This window comes from Sebastes fasciatus, chromosome 3, assembly GCF_043250625.1.
Source record: "Sebastes fasciatus isolate fSebFas1 chromosome 3, fSebFas1.pri, whole genome shotgun sequence".
Taxonomy (NCBI): domain Eukaryota; kingdom Metazoa; phylum Chordata; class Actinopteri; order Perciformes; family Sebastidae; genus Sebastes; species Sebastes fasciatus.
Genome location: NC_133797.1, coordinates 8186751 through 8206658, shown reverse-complemented (window position 1 = coordinate 8206658; position 19908 = coordinate 8186751). Strand labels below are relative to the sequence as shown.

The 19908-nt window shown below is 41.8% G+C and overlaps 2 protein-coding genes across 5 annotated transcripts; one reads left to right on the top strand and one right to left on the bottom strand.

The window, feature by feature from the left end:
• Positions 1-1608: 1608 nt before the first annotated feature.
• Positions 1609-6973, bottom strand: LOC141763943 (uncharacterized). Of its 4 annotated transcripts, none has more exons than XM_074628780.1 (5): positions 6834-6972; positions 6122-6370; positions 4805-4935; positions 4424-4529; positions 1609-3086 (listed from the first exon to the last, which is right to left on the bottom strand). In XM_074628780.1, the coding sequence occupies exons 2-5, from the start codon at positions 6339-6341 to the stop codon at positions 1915-1917; spliced, it is 1629 nt and encodes a 542-aa protein (XP_074484881.1). In that variant the 5' UTR covers positions 6342-6370; positions 6834-6972; the 3' UTR covers positions 1609-1914. The 4 variants fall into 4 exon arrangements, with proteins under 4 accessions (XP_074484881.1, XP_074484879.1, XP_074484880.1 ...); XM_074628781.1 differs by having other exon boundaries at positions 1783-3086; positions 6122-6322; positions 6834-6973; XM_074628778.1 differs by having other exon boundaries at positions 6122-6868.
• An 821-nt stretch (positions 6974-7794) lies between these two features.
• On the top strand, positions 7795-18344 carry LOC141763938 (uncharacterized). Its single transcript, XM_074628768.1, has 5 exons — positions 7795-8402; positions 11349-11512; positions 11600-11678; positions 11798-14259; positions 15790-18344. The coding sequence occupies exons 1-5, from the start codon at positions 8126-8128 to the stop codon at positions 18202-18204; spliced, it is 5397 nt and encodes a 1798-aa protein (XP_074484869.1). The 5' UTR covers positions 7795-8125; the 3' UTR covers positions 18205-18344.
• Positions 18345-19908: the final 1564 nt, after the last annotated feature.

Genomic DNA, 19908 nt, shown 5'->3' with positions numbered 1-19908 from the left:
ACGTATATGAAGATACCTCTCTGACACCCTTTGGACTCACCTGACTTTTATCCAAACTGCATTCTCTCCCCTCAACCACTTTCCATCCCTCAAGCAAAAGGGGAGTTTCTGATTAACCCTCAACTGAAAAAGAGAAACCACTGGAATGTCACCTAGAGTAATCATTTATTTAAGAACTAGGGCCTTCAAAGTTCACGTGATAATGCATGAAATTCGTTTTAACGCCACTAATTTCTTAAATGCATTAACGCAACTTGCAATTTTTAGGTTGTAGCAGGCTCAGTTTTACAGCTAGAGTGAAGATACTGGCATGTAAATAGAAACCTAAGGAATCCATTGGTACCAACCGTGCCATACTAGCTTGTCGCAAAGGAGGCTAAAGATAGGGTCGACGATGTTGGAAAGCTAGCATAATTTGAAAGTAGCATCGCTTCAGGAGCTCCGTCTAAACCCACCCCCTCCCCTCGGGGCTCCTTCCAAGGCAACGCCCCCCACACACATGCATGAGCACCGTCGCATCGTAACTACTTCACAGATACAGAGCGGAGAGAGGACCTTAACTCAACAACACTGTCTCATGACAGGCAACCGCGGCCGTGCTACTGCAGGGCTGAGTTTTCTCTTCCATTCTCCAGTAAACTTGCGGCGGCGACACGCTTTGAGTTCAGGCTGGTGCACGCCAAGGGTAGAGTGGGAGCAGGGAGGCATCTGATTGGTTCTTTCCAAGCGGACCGCGAGGCAGTGATTGGTAGACGTTTTTTCAGGATTACAGCAGCTTCAGATGACGGCTCTTTTCCGGTCCTTTTTCAGAGCTCATAAGTAATGGATCGCTGTCGGGGTGTAAAGACTATTTCAACCAATAGAACAAATAATGTATACTGGAGAACATCGTCAACCCTGCCTTTAAATAACGCTCCAAACTTGCGCTAAATTTTGAAAAAACTGGCATGACCATTTTCAAAGGGGTCCCTTGACCTTTGACCTCAAGATATGTGGATGAAAATGGGTTCTATGGGTACCCACGAGTCTCCACTTTACAGACATGCCCATTTTATGATAATCACATGCAGTTTTAGGCAAGTCATAGTCAAGTCAGCACACTGACACACTGACAGCTGTTGTTGCCTGTTGGGCTCGAGTTTGCCATGTTATGATTTGAGTGTATTTTAAATGCATAAAAAATGTGTGATTAATCATGATTAACTACAGACAATCATGCTTTTAATGGCGATTACATTTTTAATCGATTGACAGCCCTATTAAGAACCCCACAAAGATTTCCCTTGCTATCTTCCAAACTCTCGATCATGCTACCCTGATGTATCTTTACTGTCACACTCCTCATCTGTAACAACAGGGTTCAGAGCTGGGTCGGCCTTTCTTCTCACTTTGCATAATAAATCGTGTCCCTCCCACCTTAAGCTAACACTCCTCATCTGCTGAAAAAAATGGACAAAAATAAATCACCATGAAAGTAAGTAGCTGGTCTAATGTCTAACATGTAATTTTCTAATAAAGTTTGTACCAAGAAAAAAAAAAGAAGTATATTCATGTGAGTTTATCGATTAAAAAAAAAGAATCAAATCTTAAAGAAGACATTAACAGACATAATTTTTTATTTTTATTTTGAATCTGTAATGTAATCACAAGGAAATTGTTACTCAGCCTTTCACTCATTTTTACAGTCACAAAATATGCAGCAATAAATGGGTACAAATAACGTATTTTATCAAACACGAAAATTGTGTATTCTATCTTTGTCCTATATTTTTCATACCAACAAAAGTGTTTTCCATAAAAAAAAAAGACTTGGAACTGAGGAGAAGAAAAAAAAACATCAATGGCTCATAAATAAATAAAATTTGAATCAAAAACATAATTTTTTTTATGCTCTCTCCCCAAACTTCCCTAGCTTTAAAGGTCTGTCATGTGTTTCCGTTGATGTGATTTCAGGTGATCCAGGCGTTTGAAGCTGAGGCCGCAGACGGTGCAGCAGTAGGGTCTTTCCCCCGTGTGGGTACGCTGGTGAACCTTCAATATGTCCGCCCGTGTGAAGCTCTTATCGCACATGGTGCACTGATGGGGTTTTTCCTGTGTGTGAATTCTCCGGTGCAACTTCAGGTTCCAGAGACGGCTGAACTTGTTCCCGCAAACGGTGCAGCAGTAAGGTTTGTCGCCTGTTTGGCTGCACTTGTGTGTCTTTAGGTCGGAGAAAGATGGGAAACCTTTACCACATTGGCTGCAGAGGTGGAGCCCCTGCCCAGAGTGAATCTTCTGGTGGACTTTGAGGTTACAGGCTTGAGTGAAGGTCTTTCCGCACTGGGTGCAGGAGTACGACGGCATGTGTACGGTGCCTTTGTGTGTCTGCTTGTGGGCCTTTAGAGAGGCCGAATCAGGGAAGGACATTGTGCACTGGTTGCAGTTGTGTCTCCTTCCTCCTCTCCCTCCTGCCTGATGCTGCAAACTCTCTCCCAGATTTAAGGTGTCACTGTATGCAGCTGATGGCCCATACATATCCCCTGTGCTGTCTAAGGACGGGTCAATGCGAATGCCCTGACCCCTGAAGTTCAACCTGCCGCCTGGATCACCAGATACCTGTTCAGGGTACAAGATGCTCGGGTCCTGTAGATAACCTTCTTCATTGATCAATAAACAGCTGAGCTCTCCACTTACATTAATGTTTGTCTTTGAAGGAGAGCGAGCAGGTGAGCCGACCGCGCCCCGTCTATTCCGCGCGGCACCCGCTTGGTAAACGTGATGCTCGGCTCCTTCTGGTGCTTCCACATCCCCCTCGTATTGCCCCACGTAACTCAGATTGTCACCCAGGTGGGGTGGCGATCCTTGTAGCCCATCCAAGTTACCCATGTCCATCATATTGGATTCTCCGTAACCAGTCTTGTCAAAGCCACCCAAACCTTCCATACCGTATCTGCTCTGGAAAAGTGGTTCAGATGGGTCACCTGAGTGTGCGTCTTGGCCTGATTCTGGCCTCTGGTCATAGCCGGCTTCCCAGTTCACATGGCACTTTGGGGTCTTCTGGTCACTGAAACGTTTACTGGGCCCGGGCAAACCTGATGCTTCTGTTTCTGACCAACAAGAGGAGGAGAAGATTTTCAAATTATGGACACAGTATATGGGACTACAATGACACAATTACCATATGAACTAGGGCTGGGACGATTCACCTATCTCCCGATTCGATACTATCATGATACTTCGGTGCCGATTCACTATGTATTGCGATTTGATATTATGATTTATTGTGAATGTTAACTTTTTTAACACTAAACCATGGAAAAAAGTTGAATCATACACTTCTAGTGACTTTACTTTGGAAAATCTAAATTAATACAGCAAGAATGTTTGATTTTCAGCATGTATGTAGTCAGAGATGTCCTGAAGTCAAATATATCAGTTATTGTCAGGAATTATGTATTAAATGTTTTCCAGCAACCCAAAAATCAAAGAATAAAGACATTTCCCTGACAATTTTGTGGTATTATCTTCTTAATTTATAAGGGACATGAAATGTTTTATACTTCTGGTGAATATAATCCAACTAGTCTTATTTCCATACATGTGTTTTGTATATGCAGTTCCCTTTGTTAACACCTTATTTTGAAAACCGGACGTAGTCACATGTGTATACTTCCTTTAACTTCGCCAAGTCCGTCGCTAGCTCTCTTTATAAATCCATGGTCAGCTCCATCGGGGTCGTTTGAATGCATTTTACATAAATGTCAGTATATTGGTGCTCTACAGTTGTAGCGTCGGCCAATTTGACCACGGAGATGAGAGTGACGGCTGGCTTGACCGCACGTTACCGCAATACGATAACATTACCAGTCCATGACAGAGTTCGCATGCAGCTTAAGCCGTGATGTCTAGCTCTACTTTTCCTGGCAATGTGTGTAACCAAAAGTGTTTCCATACTTTACTGTATGTGTAGTGTTTAGCACGTTGGATTTAAAATGTGAGAGTGCAGGACATATCCACGCGGACCCTCCGCCGTTTTCTACTTTCTCGTTTTGGCTCGCTGCGGTTTGCTTTGGTGACGGATATGGAACGGATATAACGTCATGTTACTCAGACTACAACAATAAAAGCGGTAACTTCCTTCTACCTCTGCATAGACTCAAATGAAGCAAATATATCGATTCTGGCAATAAAAAATGGATTTCAAAATCGTATAAAAAATTGCAATGCATAGGTGAATCGTTTTTTTTTCTCCCATCCCCAATATGCACACTGCAAATAATGACTTTGAAGCCAGTGTTGACAAAGTGCATCACCTGATGTATAATTTCCCTACAAACCAGTAATGTAGAAATTACTATACTCATGGTATGTGATTTGAAATTACCACAATATTAATATGCTTAAAATAGTTTCTCTGAATCTATTCATATATGAAGAGACTGACCATCCATATTGACTCCCCATCTCTCTTGGGACTTAGTTTCTGGCGTGATCCGAAGGGCTTCCTCCTTGAGCAGTCTATCCAGCTTTTCACCCTGTACACCTGGAGACTGGCAGACAAGCAGACAGACAACATTAATAACTTTATTTTTTAACTCTACTCACCTCAAGATAAACCATAAGCTTGGCATTAGAACAACGGGCAGTTACATTAAAAACAAAATACTGAAAAATGAATGAAAATGCATTTACTGAGATTACTTTACTCTTGAGACATGTAAAATGAAATTGCCATTGACATTACAAACACGTTTTAAACACACATTTTAAACATTTAAACCTAATTTACTGAAGCTAAAATACGAGTGTAACAAATTGCCCTTACCTGTGGTGCCTTCATGGCACTGAGGATCTCTGGTCTTGCCTCTTCCGCTTCATGACTAGGTGTCTCTCCATCAGTGCTTTGGGAGCTATTCATCTCTTCTTGCAACACACTCTCCTGTTTAAGGCATTTCTCTGTAGCAGGAGATAGGGAAAATATTTTTTTTAATTGAATAGCATGAATATCCCCAATTGTGTTTGAAGAATTTAGGAAGGCTCAGATGGGTCAAACTCTAATTGGTCATACTCCAACCGCGTGAAGTATCACTTTCAGACACTTGATCAATATTTCCCCTCAGCTCTACAAAGCTTTATGCTAGGGTTGTAAATCGATTAAAACATTTAATCGCAATTAATCTCACGATCGTCCATAGTTAATCGCGATTAATCGCAAATTAATCACATTTTTTATCTGTTCAAAATGTACCTTAAAAAGGGAGATTTGTCAAGTATTTAATACTCTAATACTCTATGAGAGTGGGCAAATATGCTTGCTTTATGCAAATACACACCGATCAGCCATGACATTATGACCACTGACAGGTTAAGTGACTAACATGGATTATCTCGTTACAATGGCACCTGGCAGTGGGGGGGATATATGAGACAGCAAATGGACATTTTGAACTTTGTGGTGGAAGCAGAAAAAATGGGCAAGCGTAAAGATGTGAGCGACTTTGACAGGGGCCAAATTGTGATGGCTAGACAACTGGGTCAGAGCATCTCCAAAACTGCAGCTCTTGTGGGATGTTCCCGGTCTGCAGTGGTCAGGACCTAACAAAAGCGGTCCAAGGAAGGAAAACCGGTGAACCGGCGACAGGGTCAGACCCGAGGCTCATTGATGCACGTGGGGAGCGAGGGCTGGCCCGTGTTGTCCGATCCAATAGAAGAGCTACTGGAGCTCAAATTGCTGAAAAAGTTAATGCTGGTTCCGATAGAAAGGTGTCAGAACACACAGTGAGGAGCAGTATGTTGCGATCAGGGTGCCCCACGGTGTCCTAATGTTATGGCTGATCGGTGTATGTATATATGCATACTTGGAAATCAATTAACAACACAGAACAATGCCAAATATTGTCGAGAAACCCTCACAGGTATTTAGCATAAAAATATGCTCAATCATAACATGGCAAACTCCAGCCCAACAGGCAACAACAGCTGTCAGTGTGCTGACTTGACTATGACTTGCCCCAAACTCAAGATATAGTGACAGTTATATAAAAATATAACCTTTTATTTGATCATATTTGCTCCAATCTCCCTACTCCAGCTTTAATATTGTCTGAATATACAGTAGATGAGTAACACCAGACAGACTCACCTGTGGCTCTGGGATGATTGTCTTCACCGGACACTCTTCCGCAGTCCAGACATCTGCCTGTCCTCCTGTCTCCCTCTCTGTCTTTCCGTCGACCCTCCGACCACTTCAGCCTCCTCTTCAGGGACTCGACCTGCTCCCTGCACCGGGTCACCTCTTCCAGAAAGCTGTCCTCTACCAGCCGGGTGATCTCATACATGGCAGCTTTAAACACCGTTTCCATCACACCAGAAAGTTGGGACTGAAACGTGACTATAGTTTCGGACATTATGCAAGTTTAAGACTTAAGAGTCCTGTATTATCAGTAAAGTGAAGAGCAGCAACTTTAGACTGTCTAGCAGAGAGGCAGCTAACGTCGGTCTCTTTATATTAGATGTGTCTTAAACCCGATTTCAGTCTAGGTAATGTTAAAAATGCTGTATACCTATGTTGGTTGACCCAGATTTACCGTGTGGTTACTTTCATTTCAACAAACCTTAATGTTAACCTGAACTGTAGAGTCGCTTGTGATCAGTCACCGTTAGCTAACTAGCTCGCTACACTAGTTGAGATGCAGCGTTATGACGTTACAGACTTAGACCACTACGCGATAAGCAACTAACGATGACATTAAATAACCATATTTAACATGCACATAGTTTATGATTAGTTTAAATCTGGGTTTTGGAAGCAAAAGTATTTCAATTTCTTAGCTGTAACATAACGTTGCAAATACCGTTTAGCTTTCATTTCCGGTTGATTCTAGTGATGTGCCGTCACGAACGAGCCGGTTCAAAGAGCCGGCTCCCACCCGAGAGCCGTTTTGGTTTTTTTTTCTTTAATGAATTCAAGGCAGAATGATAGGATGATCTTCTCCGCGCCACGGGCACTCCATGCACTGACTGTTCTTCTTCTTCTTCTTCTTTTGGAATTTGCGGCAGACTAGACGCATCAGAGGTGTATTGCTGCCCTTCACAGGTCATTTGTAGATCGCCATTGGTTGGATTAAATCCTCATGTAGAGTCCTGTGCGACAAAGATAGTCGATTACAGTCTTTGTTGTTTCGCTGTTCTCCGTACTGAGTATTGATTTTAACGAGTGGTCGGTGACGCCAGTTTTTGACAGTTCTGCCTGCATGATGCACTGACTGTGACTGAATATTGTGTTAATGACGTCCGTGCGACCAATCAGGTGATGACAGACAAGGATCATACCACACAGCAGGGAGGGGCGGGGGGTGCGCGGCATGCTGACGGTCTACAGGTACAGAGCAGGAGGAAGAGGAGGAGAGAAAGAGAGAGAGGAGTGCGGTGCGCAAATAGCAGACAAGATGAGTGACAGTCGGAAACGAAGCAGCGTGTCAAATTATGATATTCTGGAAATTATAAGGTTTAGTATAATTAAATAGAATAATTTAAGTGATATATGCGCAGACATACTAATCATAGGTCAAAACAGTGCTAAATTTGGCTTAACTATAAAAGGCAGAAGTGGTAAAATGAAGAGCCGTTTGGGAGCCAAAAGAGCCGGCTCTTCTTGGTGCGCTGAGCCAAATTATCTGGCTCACTAAAAAGAGACGGAATTCCCATCACTAGTTGATTCCGTAAACAACAGGCACTTCCGGTATTTAAAATACGGGTCGTGAATTGGGACAATCTTAATCGTTTCAGCTTGCATTGGGTGTGTGTTAAAGAATTATCTCTTCCTGGTCAACAAATGTAGCGTCAATGTTGACTAATTACTCACACATGTACCAGTTTGTTTTATAACCAACTGACTACGTTATATACAAATTACACAGTTTGTCGTTTTAAGCGTATCACCGGATATTCGCTCATTTCCCTTCTTCCGTGGAAGTGCGTCACACAAAGCGGAGTGAACCGCGGTCTGTCTGGGCCACACGACGGGAAGGAAGGAGCCATGTTGAGCCACTGCTCCTTAATGACATGTTTTTGTATATAACGCTACAGTAAACGTACTGCTAAACTCCTCTTGAAACTCGGGAAGAACTATAAACCATAACCAAACATGTCGGCGGACGATTTCCAGACGAAGTACTCCTCTGTGATGGAGAGCATGCTCAAGAGTGCGATAGCTGAGACCACGAAACTTTTCGAAACTATGGTGGACGAGCTGAAGGCAGAGATCTCTCAGATGAAGAAGGAGAACGAGGACCTTAAGACGAGATGCAGCCAGTTTGAGGAGGCGAGAAACCAGCCGGCTGTTGACAGCAGAGAGAGTGAGCCTCCTCCTCCTCCAGGGCCTTGCGACGGCTCTGAGAGACGAGACCGAGCGGTTCAGTGTGGTGAGTTGTTGTGATCTGTTTACCACCACAACCTTAGTGACCCATGTAACTGTCTGATAATGATATGTGATGTGTAAGCCCACATTATGAGTGTATTCGTGTAATATGGGAGACATAATAGCAGCTCCTGGCTGTTGATGTTGATCAGTAGCTTAGCCTAGCTTGTAATCGCATCTAAAGCGTGGGATCCAGAATAGGAGGGAAACCATACAATGCTTCGTACAGCGAGTTTCTACAACTACTATCAGGGTTTGGCGTTATGGTTGTAATAAAGTACGAAATCATTGACAAACTGTAATCACTTCATTTATTACCGTTGTGACTTCCTATTTTAATTGTATGATTAGTTTCACTACTATAATTTCACTATTCGTGTTAACATGGAGGGAAGTCACATAATAAGTAATAATGGAAACTATTTTAAAAATCTCTTAATGAAAGAAGCATGTTTTTAAAGGGAACACCACCTAAATTCAGAAATCCATTATGTTATTTCCATGGCCTTGTAAAGTTCAATCAATATTTGTGAACATGAGCTACTCTCTCACCTACTGAAGAAGTTGTTTTACATAGAAGAAAGACTTATCTCAAAACATAAGCATCCATTAATTCATAATCCTTGCTTAGTGTTGAATTGGCAGCCTGGTCTATAAATTCCCATACAACGAAACTACATTGTCAATTATGTTACAAGGGAAACCTGTTTTCTCCCACGTTAAGTTTCTCTTTGACGTATCACAAATATGTTTCTCATCAAAGTCCACAGAACTCCACTTAGGGAGAAATTTGGGTTGGATAGGTGGGTCAACACAGGATTTTCACCCAGGAGACTGCTGTTTGTGTCCCGTGTGAAACTGAAAGTCAATGTTCGCTTATATTACAAACATGTGAGTGAAGTCACATAATGTAGAACTGAAATAGGTAATAATGGAAAATATTTTAAAATCTCCTAAAGAAAGAAGCATGTTTTTAAAGGGGAACCTTTAATCACCTAAATTCAGAAATCCATTATGTTATTTCCTTGTAAAGTTCAATCAATATTTGTGAACATGAGCTACTTTCTCTCTCTCATGTACTGAAGAAGTTGTTTTACATTGAAGAAAGACTTATCTCAAACCATAAGCATCCATTAATTCATAATCCTTGCTTAGTTTTGAATTGGCAGCATGGTCTCCTATAAATTCCCATACAACGAAACTACATTGTCAATTATGTTACAAGGGTAACCTGTATTCCCCCACGTTAAGTTTCTCTTTGACGTATCACAAATATATTTCTCATCAAAGTCCACAGGACTCCACTTAGGGAGAAATTTGGGTTGGATAGGTGGGTTAACACAGGATTTTCACCCAGGAGACTGCCGTTTGTGTCCCGTGTGAAACCGAAAGTCAATGTTCAATTATATTACAAACATGTGAGTGAAGTCACATGTAGAACTGAAATAGGTAATATAATGAAAAATATTTTAAAATCTCTTGATGAAAGAAGCATGTTTTTAAAGGGGAGCACCGCCTAAATTCAGAATTCCATTATGTTATTTCCATGGCCTTGTAAAGTTCAATCAATAATTGTGAACATGAGCTACTCTCTCACCTAGTTGTTTTACATTGAAAAAGCATAGAAGAAAGACTTATCCCAAACCATAAGCATCCATTAATTCATAATCCTTCAGAAAAAGGGGGGAGTCCAAGGCACTCTTCTGGCAAAAAATATAAAAAGCCTTTATTCAATTGGCTATTTCATGCATTGTTTTTAGCATTTCATAATGAAATAGCCAATTGAATAAAGGCTTTTTATATTACATCTAAAGCGTGGGATCCAGAATAGGAGGGAAACCATACAATGCTAACTGCTTCGTACAACAACTATCAGGGTTTTGTCATTATGAAGGTAATAAAGTACAAAATCATTGACAAACTGTATTCACTTGTACATTTATTACTGTTATGACTTCCTATTTTAATTGTATGATTAGATCCACTACTATAATTTCACATCTATTTCGTGTTAACATGGGAGGGAAGTCACATAATGTACAACTGAAATAGGTAATAATGGAAAATATTTTTTAAATCTCTTAATGAAAGAAGCATGTTTTTAAAGGGGAACACCACCTAAATTCAGAATTCCATTATGGTATTTCCTTGTAAAGTTCAATCAATATTTGTGAACATGAGCTACTCTCTCTCTCACTTACTGAAGAAGTTGTTTTACATTGAAAAAGCATATAAGAAAGACTTATCTCAAACCACAAGCATCCATTAATACATAATCATTGCTTAGCGTCGAATTGGCAGCCTGGTCTCCTATAAATTCCCATACAACGAAACTGCATCGTCAATTATGTTACAAGGGAAACATATTTTCTCCCACGTTAAGTTTCTTTTTGACGTATCACAAATATGTTTCTCATCAAAGTCCACAGAACTCCACTTAGGGAGAAATTTGGGTTGGATAGGTGGGTTAACACAGGATTTTCACCCAGGAGACTGCCGTTTGTGTCCCGTGTGAAACCAAAAGTCAATGTTCACTTATATTAATATACGTCCTTAACTGAAATAGTGTAACAAATGTACTAATTTTAAGCCAAACCATGATGTTTTTACTAAAGCTTACCATGTAGTTTTGTTGCGTTTTAGTTTTATTTTGACTTTCACGCAAAAGCCACAGCCAGCTAACCACCTTGAGTCGCAATAGTCCCATTTACTGAGGCAGGCTTTGTTGTCTGAGCCTTTCGACTCTATATTTGAGCTGTCAGAGGAGATCAGCCAAGCTACTTCTTTGTATATTAGCAGGCTTCTTTTCAAAACATATACCCGGAGTCAGACCAAACAGCATTTAGGGATTTGGCAGTTTGAATTATAACCCTTTTTTGTTTGAAGATTCTGGACTAAAGTCTTAAAAATCACCAATTATCCTGTTTTTTCTGTGTGTTTATGTTTACAGACCTTGTTCCTTACCGCACAGTGCTGGTGGAGCAATGTCAACCATTGAGGCACTCATCATCGCAAGAGCAACAATGCAGTTATGAGCAGATGGAGTACAGTCTGCAGGACCACACCTATGGAGAGGGAACTACCCAAATGGCCTTTATACTTGTCAAGCAGGAAGTGCGTGTGTATGTTAGCAGTCAACAAACTTATTTTCCCATTTGTGTCTTCTTGAAATTTAAATGTATTTTTGTCGTCCCTCTACAGGGCTCTTACGATGATTCTTCTCCACTGCCTGTCCTTAAGCAAGAGGAAGCTGAGCCCACTGTTGTCTACGGGCTAGCAGGTGAGGAATTAAAACTAACTTTTCATTTCCCAATTAAAGTTTGAGAATTTGTACGATTTACAACATTTGTTAATTTTTCTCACCTTTTATTTTCTTATCATGTTTCCTGCTGTGCCTAGGTTCACCACAGGCCTCTGCTTGTGGAACTGAAAATGAAGGGCCTCTCATTAACCAGGAATGTTCAACTGGGGAAATGCCTTTGCCTCAAAAAGATGAAGAGCCCAGAGTGGCACCGGAACTACTCTGTTTGGGAATGGATAGCGATTTACAAGGAGCTCAGAACCAATCGTCTGAATTGGAGCATTCACTTGTCATCTCACTTGCTGCAATAGAAGACAACGTGAAAGAAGGGTCTGAAGTCAGTCAGAAGATATCAGAAACACAGGGAGAATCCATAACATCCATTGAAAAACACCCATTGGTGGATGCTCAGCATCAATCAGAGGTTGAACCTCTGTCAGTGGTCCCCCAACAATGTCAAAGAGAGGGCAAAACGTCAGTAAATGAACAGGCAGATGTTACTCAGCAACAGAATAAAGATGTGCCTTTGCCACTCAAGAAAGGAGAAGCATCTGAAAAATTAAAGAGTGGTGTGGCAGATGGTGGGCCTATTCCCCAGCCTGAGTTGGTGGTACAACGCAGAAGAGGACGGCCACCAAAGAAAGCTAAACGTCCGCAACAGCCCGCGAAAGAAATTGGTTCTCCATCTGTTTCAGTAGCATCTTTAAGTAAAGGATGTTCCTCTGAAAAGGACAAACCATCTGAATCTCAACAAATTTCAACGGAAATGGGAGAAGGGGCAATTCAGGCTCCATCCACTGAAGGTTCATCTGCAGTTGAGACACTCAACACTCAGACAGTTCAACCCAGAGAACGCCATACTTCTGTAACTCTTCAGGATGCAATGCTATTAGTTGAAGCCATGAATCAGTCAACGGCAGCACCACCTCAAACCCAGTGTGCCCCCCGTGTGGGTACCTTACAAACTGTGGACGAAGTCCCAGCTGAGCCACAGACGCCACTGCTTCCCGTTGAAACTCGAAAAGCTGCAGGCAATCTGCCCGTGACAGTGACCACAATGACGCAGTCGACAAAAGAGAAAATCAGAGTCACTCCTGTGACTGCAGATGTCACTCCAACCAATGAATCTCAGGCCCACATCAAGGGTGTCATTCCAAAACAACAGCATACGGTCACACCATCAAATAAAACTACATCTTCAGTGTCCCTAGCAACTGCCGCAGTTCAAACAAATGTGCAGTCACTTCAGCAGCGCCCTACCCGTCGTCTGATAACAACAGTAGCGCCCAGCAAAAGGGGTACGGCAGTATCTCATAAAATAATTGCCATGCCACGATCAGTATCCTCATTAATGTGCCATAAAATAGCAGCACTGTCTCCAAGCCAGCTTCCCACTGTTGTGTCTACAGTGGTTGCCGCACAGAAAACGAGCATACTTCCAGGCTCTACAACTGCCGGCTTGACTCTCGGAACACCTTCCCTTTCCTCAGTTCCTCCGAAAACAATATACGTTTCATCCAGGAAACCGTTTCCTGTTGTTCATTCACAGTCAACCGCCACCTCAACAGACCCGCAGCCAGGGACTCTACCACGCCCCAAAAAAATAACAATTATAATTCCCAGACAGGTGTCAGCTGTAGCGTCAAGGAAACAGACCACTGTTCTGACAACCAAGCAGGAGACTGCCAAATCGGTCGCTCCTGTTAAGGTGTCACCGCAACAGATGATTTCTTCGTCACACGTGTTAAGCGTTTCTGTGGATACACAAATGGTTTTAGATGAAGTTGCCACAATATCGTCTCAAAAGGAATTGGGAATTTTCCAAAGAAAATCTCTCAAACAAACAGCTTCTGTTTCTGAACCAATAACTGCACCTACAGATACCTGTTCAGATTTAAACATGCCAGTTGGGCTAGTGCCAACCTCCCCGTCTCCGGTGGTACCAGCGACTTTTGAACAAAATCTTTCTGCTGTGGTCAGATTATCCAGGCTCTCATTTCCAGTAACAGCCAAGGAAGCAGTATTAGTCTCAAGCCTGTCTACAGATGAATCCTCTGAAACTCAATCCATTTTGAAAGACGGTACCACACAAGAGGAACCATCGTCTGTGGTCATATCTACACAGCCATCAGCGTTGTCCACTGACATTTGTCCCAGTTTAAAAGAAACTTCTGTTGCTCTGTCTGTAAACACCTCTCAGATGTCCTCGGAAAACTGCACCATTTTGGAAGAAGAGTCACCCGACAGCGGGCCATCTACACCATCCAAGGTGTCAGCACCCGTCTTTGAGGACTCAACATTAACTATCTACACGACCCAGGCTCCTGCTGTATCTGGTACAGCTGATGAACCCATTTCTAATTCTGATGAGGAAATAATCAGCGTTGCAGTGCAAGATGCGTCACCTAATGACCCACCTATAGAAGAGAAACAGTCAGCTGCACTCCTACATCTAACCCCCATCACCACCAAGGACATCTCTGATCCTCATTTACAGATGACTAAAGCCCAGTTCCTGGCGCAGCTGGCAGTGACACCTGTTACGGAAGACCCAAAAAAGGTAACGTATTAAACACTCCTCAGTATGTTTAACAATATGATTTGTGATGGGAACACACACCCCATTGGCTCGGTGGTTAACCACTATTTTCAGTTATGTTAAAAAAAAAGCTATATTGAAACTGCGTAAGAGTCTGGAATGTGTCAAATTTGTAGATTACAGGCATACAAACATGTCACCTTTCAGCGAAATTTGCAGTTTTTAAACCAAAATAGGTCACCCACGTGATTCGTGCAGATCCGATGACTTTTTGAAATGGGTGGGGGTAGGGGGTGTTAATGGGTGCAAGTGATCAGTCTATGGACGGATTTCCGTCTGAATTATTCCGTCATAGTCTGTTTCTTTTTACCGCTAACGCTAAAAAGTTGATGCACGTAATGTGGAACCAGAGTTCATAAGCGTTTGGCTCGGAAACTTATAGCCATGCAACGCTAGCAACAAGTACAGAAGTTAGCACAATAACAGGATTGGCGTGCGAGTCAGTCACACTATGCCGAGCGCAAATGAAATGCTGGAGCTGGAAGACCCGAAATAGTTTACCAAAGTTGCCAGTGGGCAACATGCTGCCTCAGTCCCCAGCAGCAGGGTTGTGTCTGTCTTTGACACCTGCACTACTGGGGTTATTGGTAAATTGTGTCAGTGTGCAGTCAAAATAAGACAAATAAGACAGTACCAATGAAAGTGCCAAGAATTTTAACTTTTTTCTTTTGACTGATGTAGATTCTGGTTACGTTTAAAGTTGATAAAGATAATACAGATATTTGTGTTTTTATTCTAAAATATAGTTTGATAGTTAAATAAGTAAGTTGTTCAGTAAGGAGCGTCTTAATTGTGTTTCTTTTTAACATGATGGTCATTTATATTTTACTCTGGCACTGTAGGTAGTGTGTTTCATGTTTGGAATCATGGTAGTGTTAACTTAAAAAGTCTTTATTTTCTATGTGGCACGAATCTGCTCACGCCGTCAGTGTTTAATCAGGATTTCAATCAATTCTGTCTATAATTGTGAATTTTCCACTCACTCTTGATGTTTGTCATCAACCTGGTTCAGCTTTAGAATGTACAAATTGTTAAATCTTGAGTCTTTTTTTTTTTTTTTTTCCTATAAAAAGGTTTTAATTCTGAAAGGATGACAAGAGTCATCTGATGATCTTTGAAGTTACTGACTGAGACGGAAACATTAAAAGGAGAAACACAAATGTCATATTAAATCACTCTATTTCCTCATTCACAACATCTCTTACTAAAAGGCAGGAAAAGGGTATCCAATATAGGCTCTATATACCTACACAAATATACTATGAACTGTGCTTATCTTTGACCTGTTAAAATCTATTATTGCTTGGTACTTTTTCCTCATTCGTCCACCATGCTCTTTCACTAGTAGCTAATTGTAGCTAACTAATTCTGTTATTTATACTTTTCATGTGTAAAATGTTGCCTTTGCCAATTGGAACTCCTACGAAGACTATTGTGATTGCTGTGAATGTATGTTTTGCTAAATCATTTTTTTCTTTCCTTTTTTTATAGGCCTCCTCTAATGACTCTGTAGATGCCACAGCTTCTTGTACAGAGACCAGCACCAATGACAAGAAAAGGTTACAGAAAAATTCCCTTGTGGCCCAACTTCGAAGTCATCTCCGAGCTCACTCGAAAGCTAGAAGAACTGAAACAAATCCAGAACCGCGCCCAGAAACCGAGACCCCCACTGTAACCCCTAAAAAACGTAGATTAGAGAATGACAGTCCTAACGATAAAAACGTAACTAGAGAACCTATTCCCCTCAAAGACCCAGGAGCAGTTGAAGATATTACATCTCCAAAAAAGACAACTGATGCTGTGAGCCCAAGGAGATCTGGACTATGTGAAGCTGGTGTTGGACACAAGAAGACTGTTAATGAACCAACTTCTGTCAGTTCTAGGAGGTTTACGGCTACAAGAAAATCCACTCCTGTGAGTCCGAGAAGGTCTAGGTCAGGTGCAAATGGTGTAGGCTCCAAAACTAAGATATCCACTTCTGTGAGTCCTAGGAGGTCTAGCTCAATGAAACGAAGTGCTAGCCCTAAAAAGACAAAATCCACCTCGATGAGTCCTAGGAGGTCTAGCGCAATTAAAGAAAGTGCTAGTGCTAAAAAGACAAAATCCACCTGGGTGAGTCCTAGGAGTCCTAGCATAGTTAAAGAAAGTGCTAGCGCTAAAAAGACAATATCCACCTCGGTGAGTCCTAGGAGGTCTAGCACAGTTAAAGAAAGTGCTAGCGCTAAAAAGACAAAATCCACCTGGGTGAGTCCTAGGAGGCCTAGCACAGTTAAAGAAAGTGCTAGCGCTAAAAAGACAATACCCACCTCGGTGAGTCCTAGGAGGTCTAGCGCAATTAAAGAAAGTGCTAGCGCTAAAAAGACAAAATCCACCTCGGTGAGTCCGAGGAGGGCTAGCGCAACTAAAGAAAATGCTAGCCCTAAAAAGACAAAATCCACTTCTGTGAGTTCAAGGATGGCTAGCTCAACTAAACAAAGTGCTAGCTCTAAAAAGACCCCAAAAATGTCTTTGCATTCTAGGAAGATTGTTTCAACTAAAGATGTGGCCAGCTCCAAAATTGGTGCTAGCCCTAAAAGTGCTAAAACCTCTTCTGTGAGAACTAGCTTGAGTAGAGATAGTGCTAGTCCTAAAAAGACAAAATCTACTGTTAGTCCTAGGACTTCTAGTTTAAGTAAAAATGATACTACTCCTAAAGTGTCTACCAATGAATTTTTCTGCCGTAGGAGGTGTACCTTCCCTAAAGATGGTTCCGGCAGTAAACAAGTTCAAAGTGAATCCAATTCCCGCATAAGCACAGACGGTGCTAGTACTAAAAACGCCCAAAGTGAAACTGGTTCCCCAAGTGTTAGGTTGCCTAAATTGGTTAAAGATGGTGTCAGACCAAGAAAGACGAGGGAATCCCTTCCCGCTAAGAAACCCAGATTAATTCAAGATGGTACTGGTCCTAAAAAGAATTCAGGATTGGTGAATGCTAAGAAGTTGGCTAAAGCAGCAAAAGCCAAAAAGATAGCTAAGATGAAAAATTCTAGTCAATCGAAATTGCAGATTGGAGCTAAACCAAGCCAGTTAGCAGAGAACCTAGCTAGCTGTGAGGCTGTGAGGAAATTTACAGCTACAGCTGTGTGGACTCCTCCTACAATGTCAGCCAGTAAAACACCTCCGTCTGGGGGGAAGAAAGAGACAAGTTCACCAAGATCCCCGGATCATCCATTAATTTACCCCCCGAGTATTTCTCTCCTCCCCATACCTGTCAGAGCACCACCTGTTGTATCACCATTACAGCCTTTATCAGTCATCGGTAGGCGTCTGCTCAAGAACCAGTGTGGGGAGTGCGGCCGCGTCCTCAGCAGCGTCGCTGCCCTGGAAAGCCATGTTAGTCTCCATGCAGGTCGCCGACCTTTCTCGTGCACGCTCTGCGGGAAGAGGTTCCCAGACTCAAAAGGTCTGAAACGGCATGGCCGGGTGCACCGCAATGGCAGGATCCATATCTGTCCACAGTGCGGGAAAGGCTTCGTCTATCGCTTTGGCCTCACCAAACACCTCCTGATGGTGCACAGGAGGATTAAACCTTTTATCTGCCAGATATGTAACAAGGGGTTCTTCACAAAACGAGACGTGGAAGCCCACATACGGATGCACACAGGAGAGAAACCATTCCACTGCAACCTCTGTGACAAGAAATTTGCAAGGAGGGTAGAACTAAACGTGCATTTAAGGTGGCACAATGGGGAGAAGAGACACTGGTGCCCATTTTGTGGAAAAGGGTTTTTAGACTTCAATAACCTGAAAAGACACAAGTATATCCACACAGGGGAGAAACCACATTCCTGCCCACACTGTCCCAAGAATTTCACGCAGTCGGGCCACCTGAAAAAGCATGTAAAAAATGTCCATAAAATATTATGAGATGCATAAAAAGCGATGTTTCACTGAGAATGTTAAAGGATATCGGTATTTTTCAACCTGGACCCTATTTTCCCATGTTTTTGTGACTAATGGGGACAACAATTTTTGAAATTGGTCCAGTATTGAGGGAGAACGCTGCAGCCGCCAGCCACTAAACGAGCTGTAATGTAATCATTTGTGGCAACCTGGCACCGTCTGTTAACGTCCGTTAAAAGTGTTCACGGACAGGCTCAGATTGTTATTATAAATGTCTGACAACATTATGGAAAGGACCCTACAGATAAATGAAATGTTTTTCTTGCCTTTCGCTTTCCACTTGATATTGTGTCATGCAACTTGTTGCCGGAAGAGACAACAGTGGAAATGTGAGTGAGAGTGGAGAGAGGACGGCCACGGGACACCGGTGTTCTCAGAGTTTTTTGTGCTGGAGTACTTAAAGCGTAGTTTAGTGTTATCTAAAAGATTTTCAATGTCATGGCTGGTTATTTATATGATTTCCACAATGTGGATGCGACGCAAGGTTTCAGAGCGAGACACACAATAACTAACAGACCAGATCAAGAGAAAGGTAAGAGAAATGTTTAATTTCTCTCTAGGGTCCTTTCCATAATGATGTTGGACACTTATAATAACAATCAGATCCTGTCGGTGGCAAAAACAAACACTTTTAGTGGACGTAAACTGACGGTGCCAGGTTAACCTAAATTATTACATTACAGCTCGTTTAGTGGCTGCCAGTTACTGTGTTTTCCCTCAATACTGGACCAATTTCAAAAAAGGTTGTCCACATTAGTCACTTAGAGACAAAAACATGGGAAAATAGGGTTGAAAAATACCGGTTATCCTTTAATGTCTTATAATGAGAGATATACATTCTTGTAATGTGAGAATACTTGGTATGGAAGGGATCAGTTTAGTATTTTTTTCTTTTACGTAAAGAATTTGAAAAACAAATGCAACTCTGTATTTAAGCTGTGTTCATCAGAGGATTTTTTTTTTTATTGTATTTTATGAAGGCTTAAAGGATTTCGTCACTTTAGGAAATTAGCTTTTTTGCTTTCTTGCCGAGAGTCGGATGAGAAGATTAGTACCAATGTCACGTTTGCGTGTATGGAGCTGAAGTGAGTAGGTGATTAGCTTAAAGCGTAAAGATTGGACGCAGCACCTCCTGAAGCTTTGAATGCAGTTTACTCAAATGAGCTTTGATGCGTATACAGCCACAGGATGTTGTAGATTTAGTAGAAAATGCAAAGGTTAATCTGACGCTAGTCTCAAGTAGACTTTACATGAAACATCTGTTTTGGACATGGGCTTCAGTGCAAACATCTGCATGTAGAAGTACCACATTTTTACAGTCGTACGTTTTCTTCCATTGGTTTATCATAAATAACACAATTTTAAAATAATCCCAGCAGATATGTTCAAATCTCTTGCTGTTGTGATATCACTTAACAATTTTTTAATTATTATTTATTGATTGATTTCTTATTTATACGGCTACCAAACTCAAATTGTAGCATATGTCCAACATCGAGAATTTTCACAAGATGTAACGGTGACATTCTGACAGCTGTTCCAGTCTTTACTTTCATTTTTAAACACACCTAACGAGGATATGTCACTGCCCCATAAGCAACGAAGCACTGTAGCACAGCTTCAGCGGTCAGCTGTGTTGATTAAAGAGCTGAGGAGAAGTCTGACTCA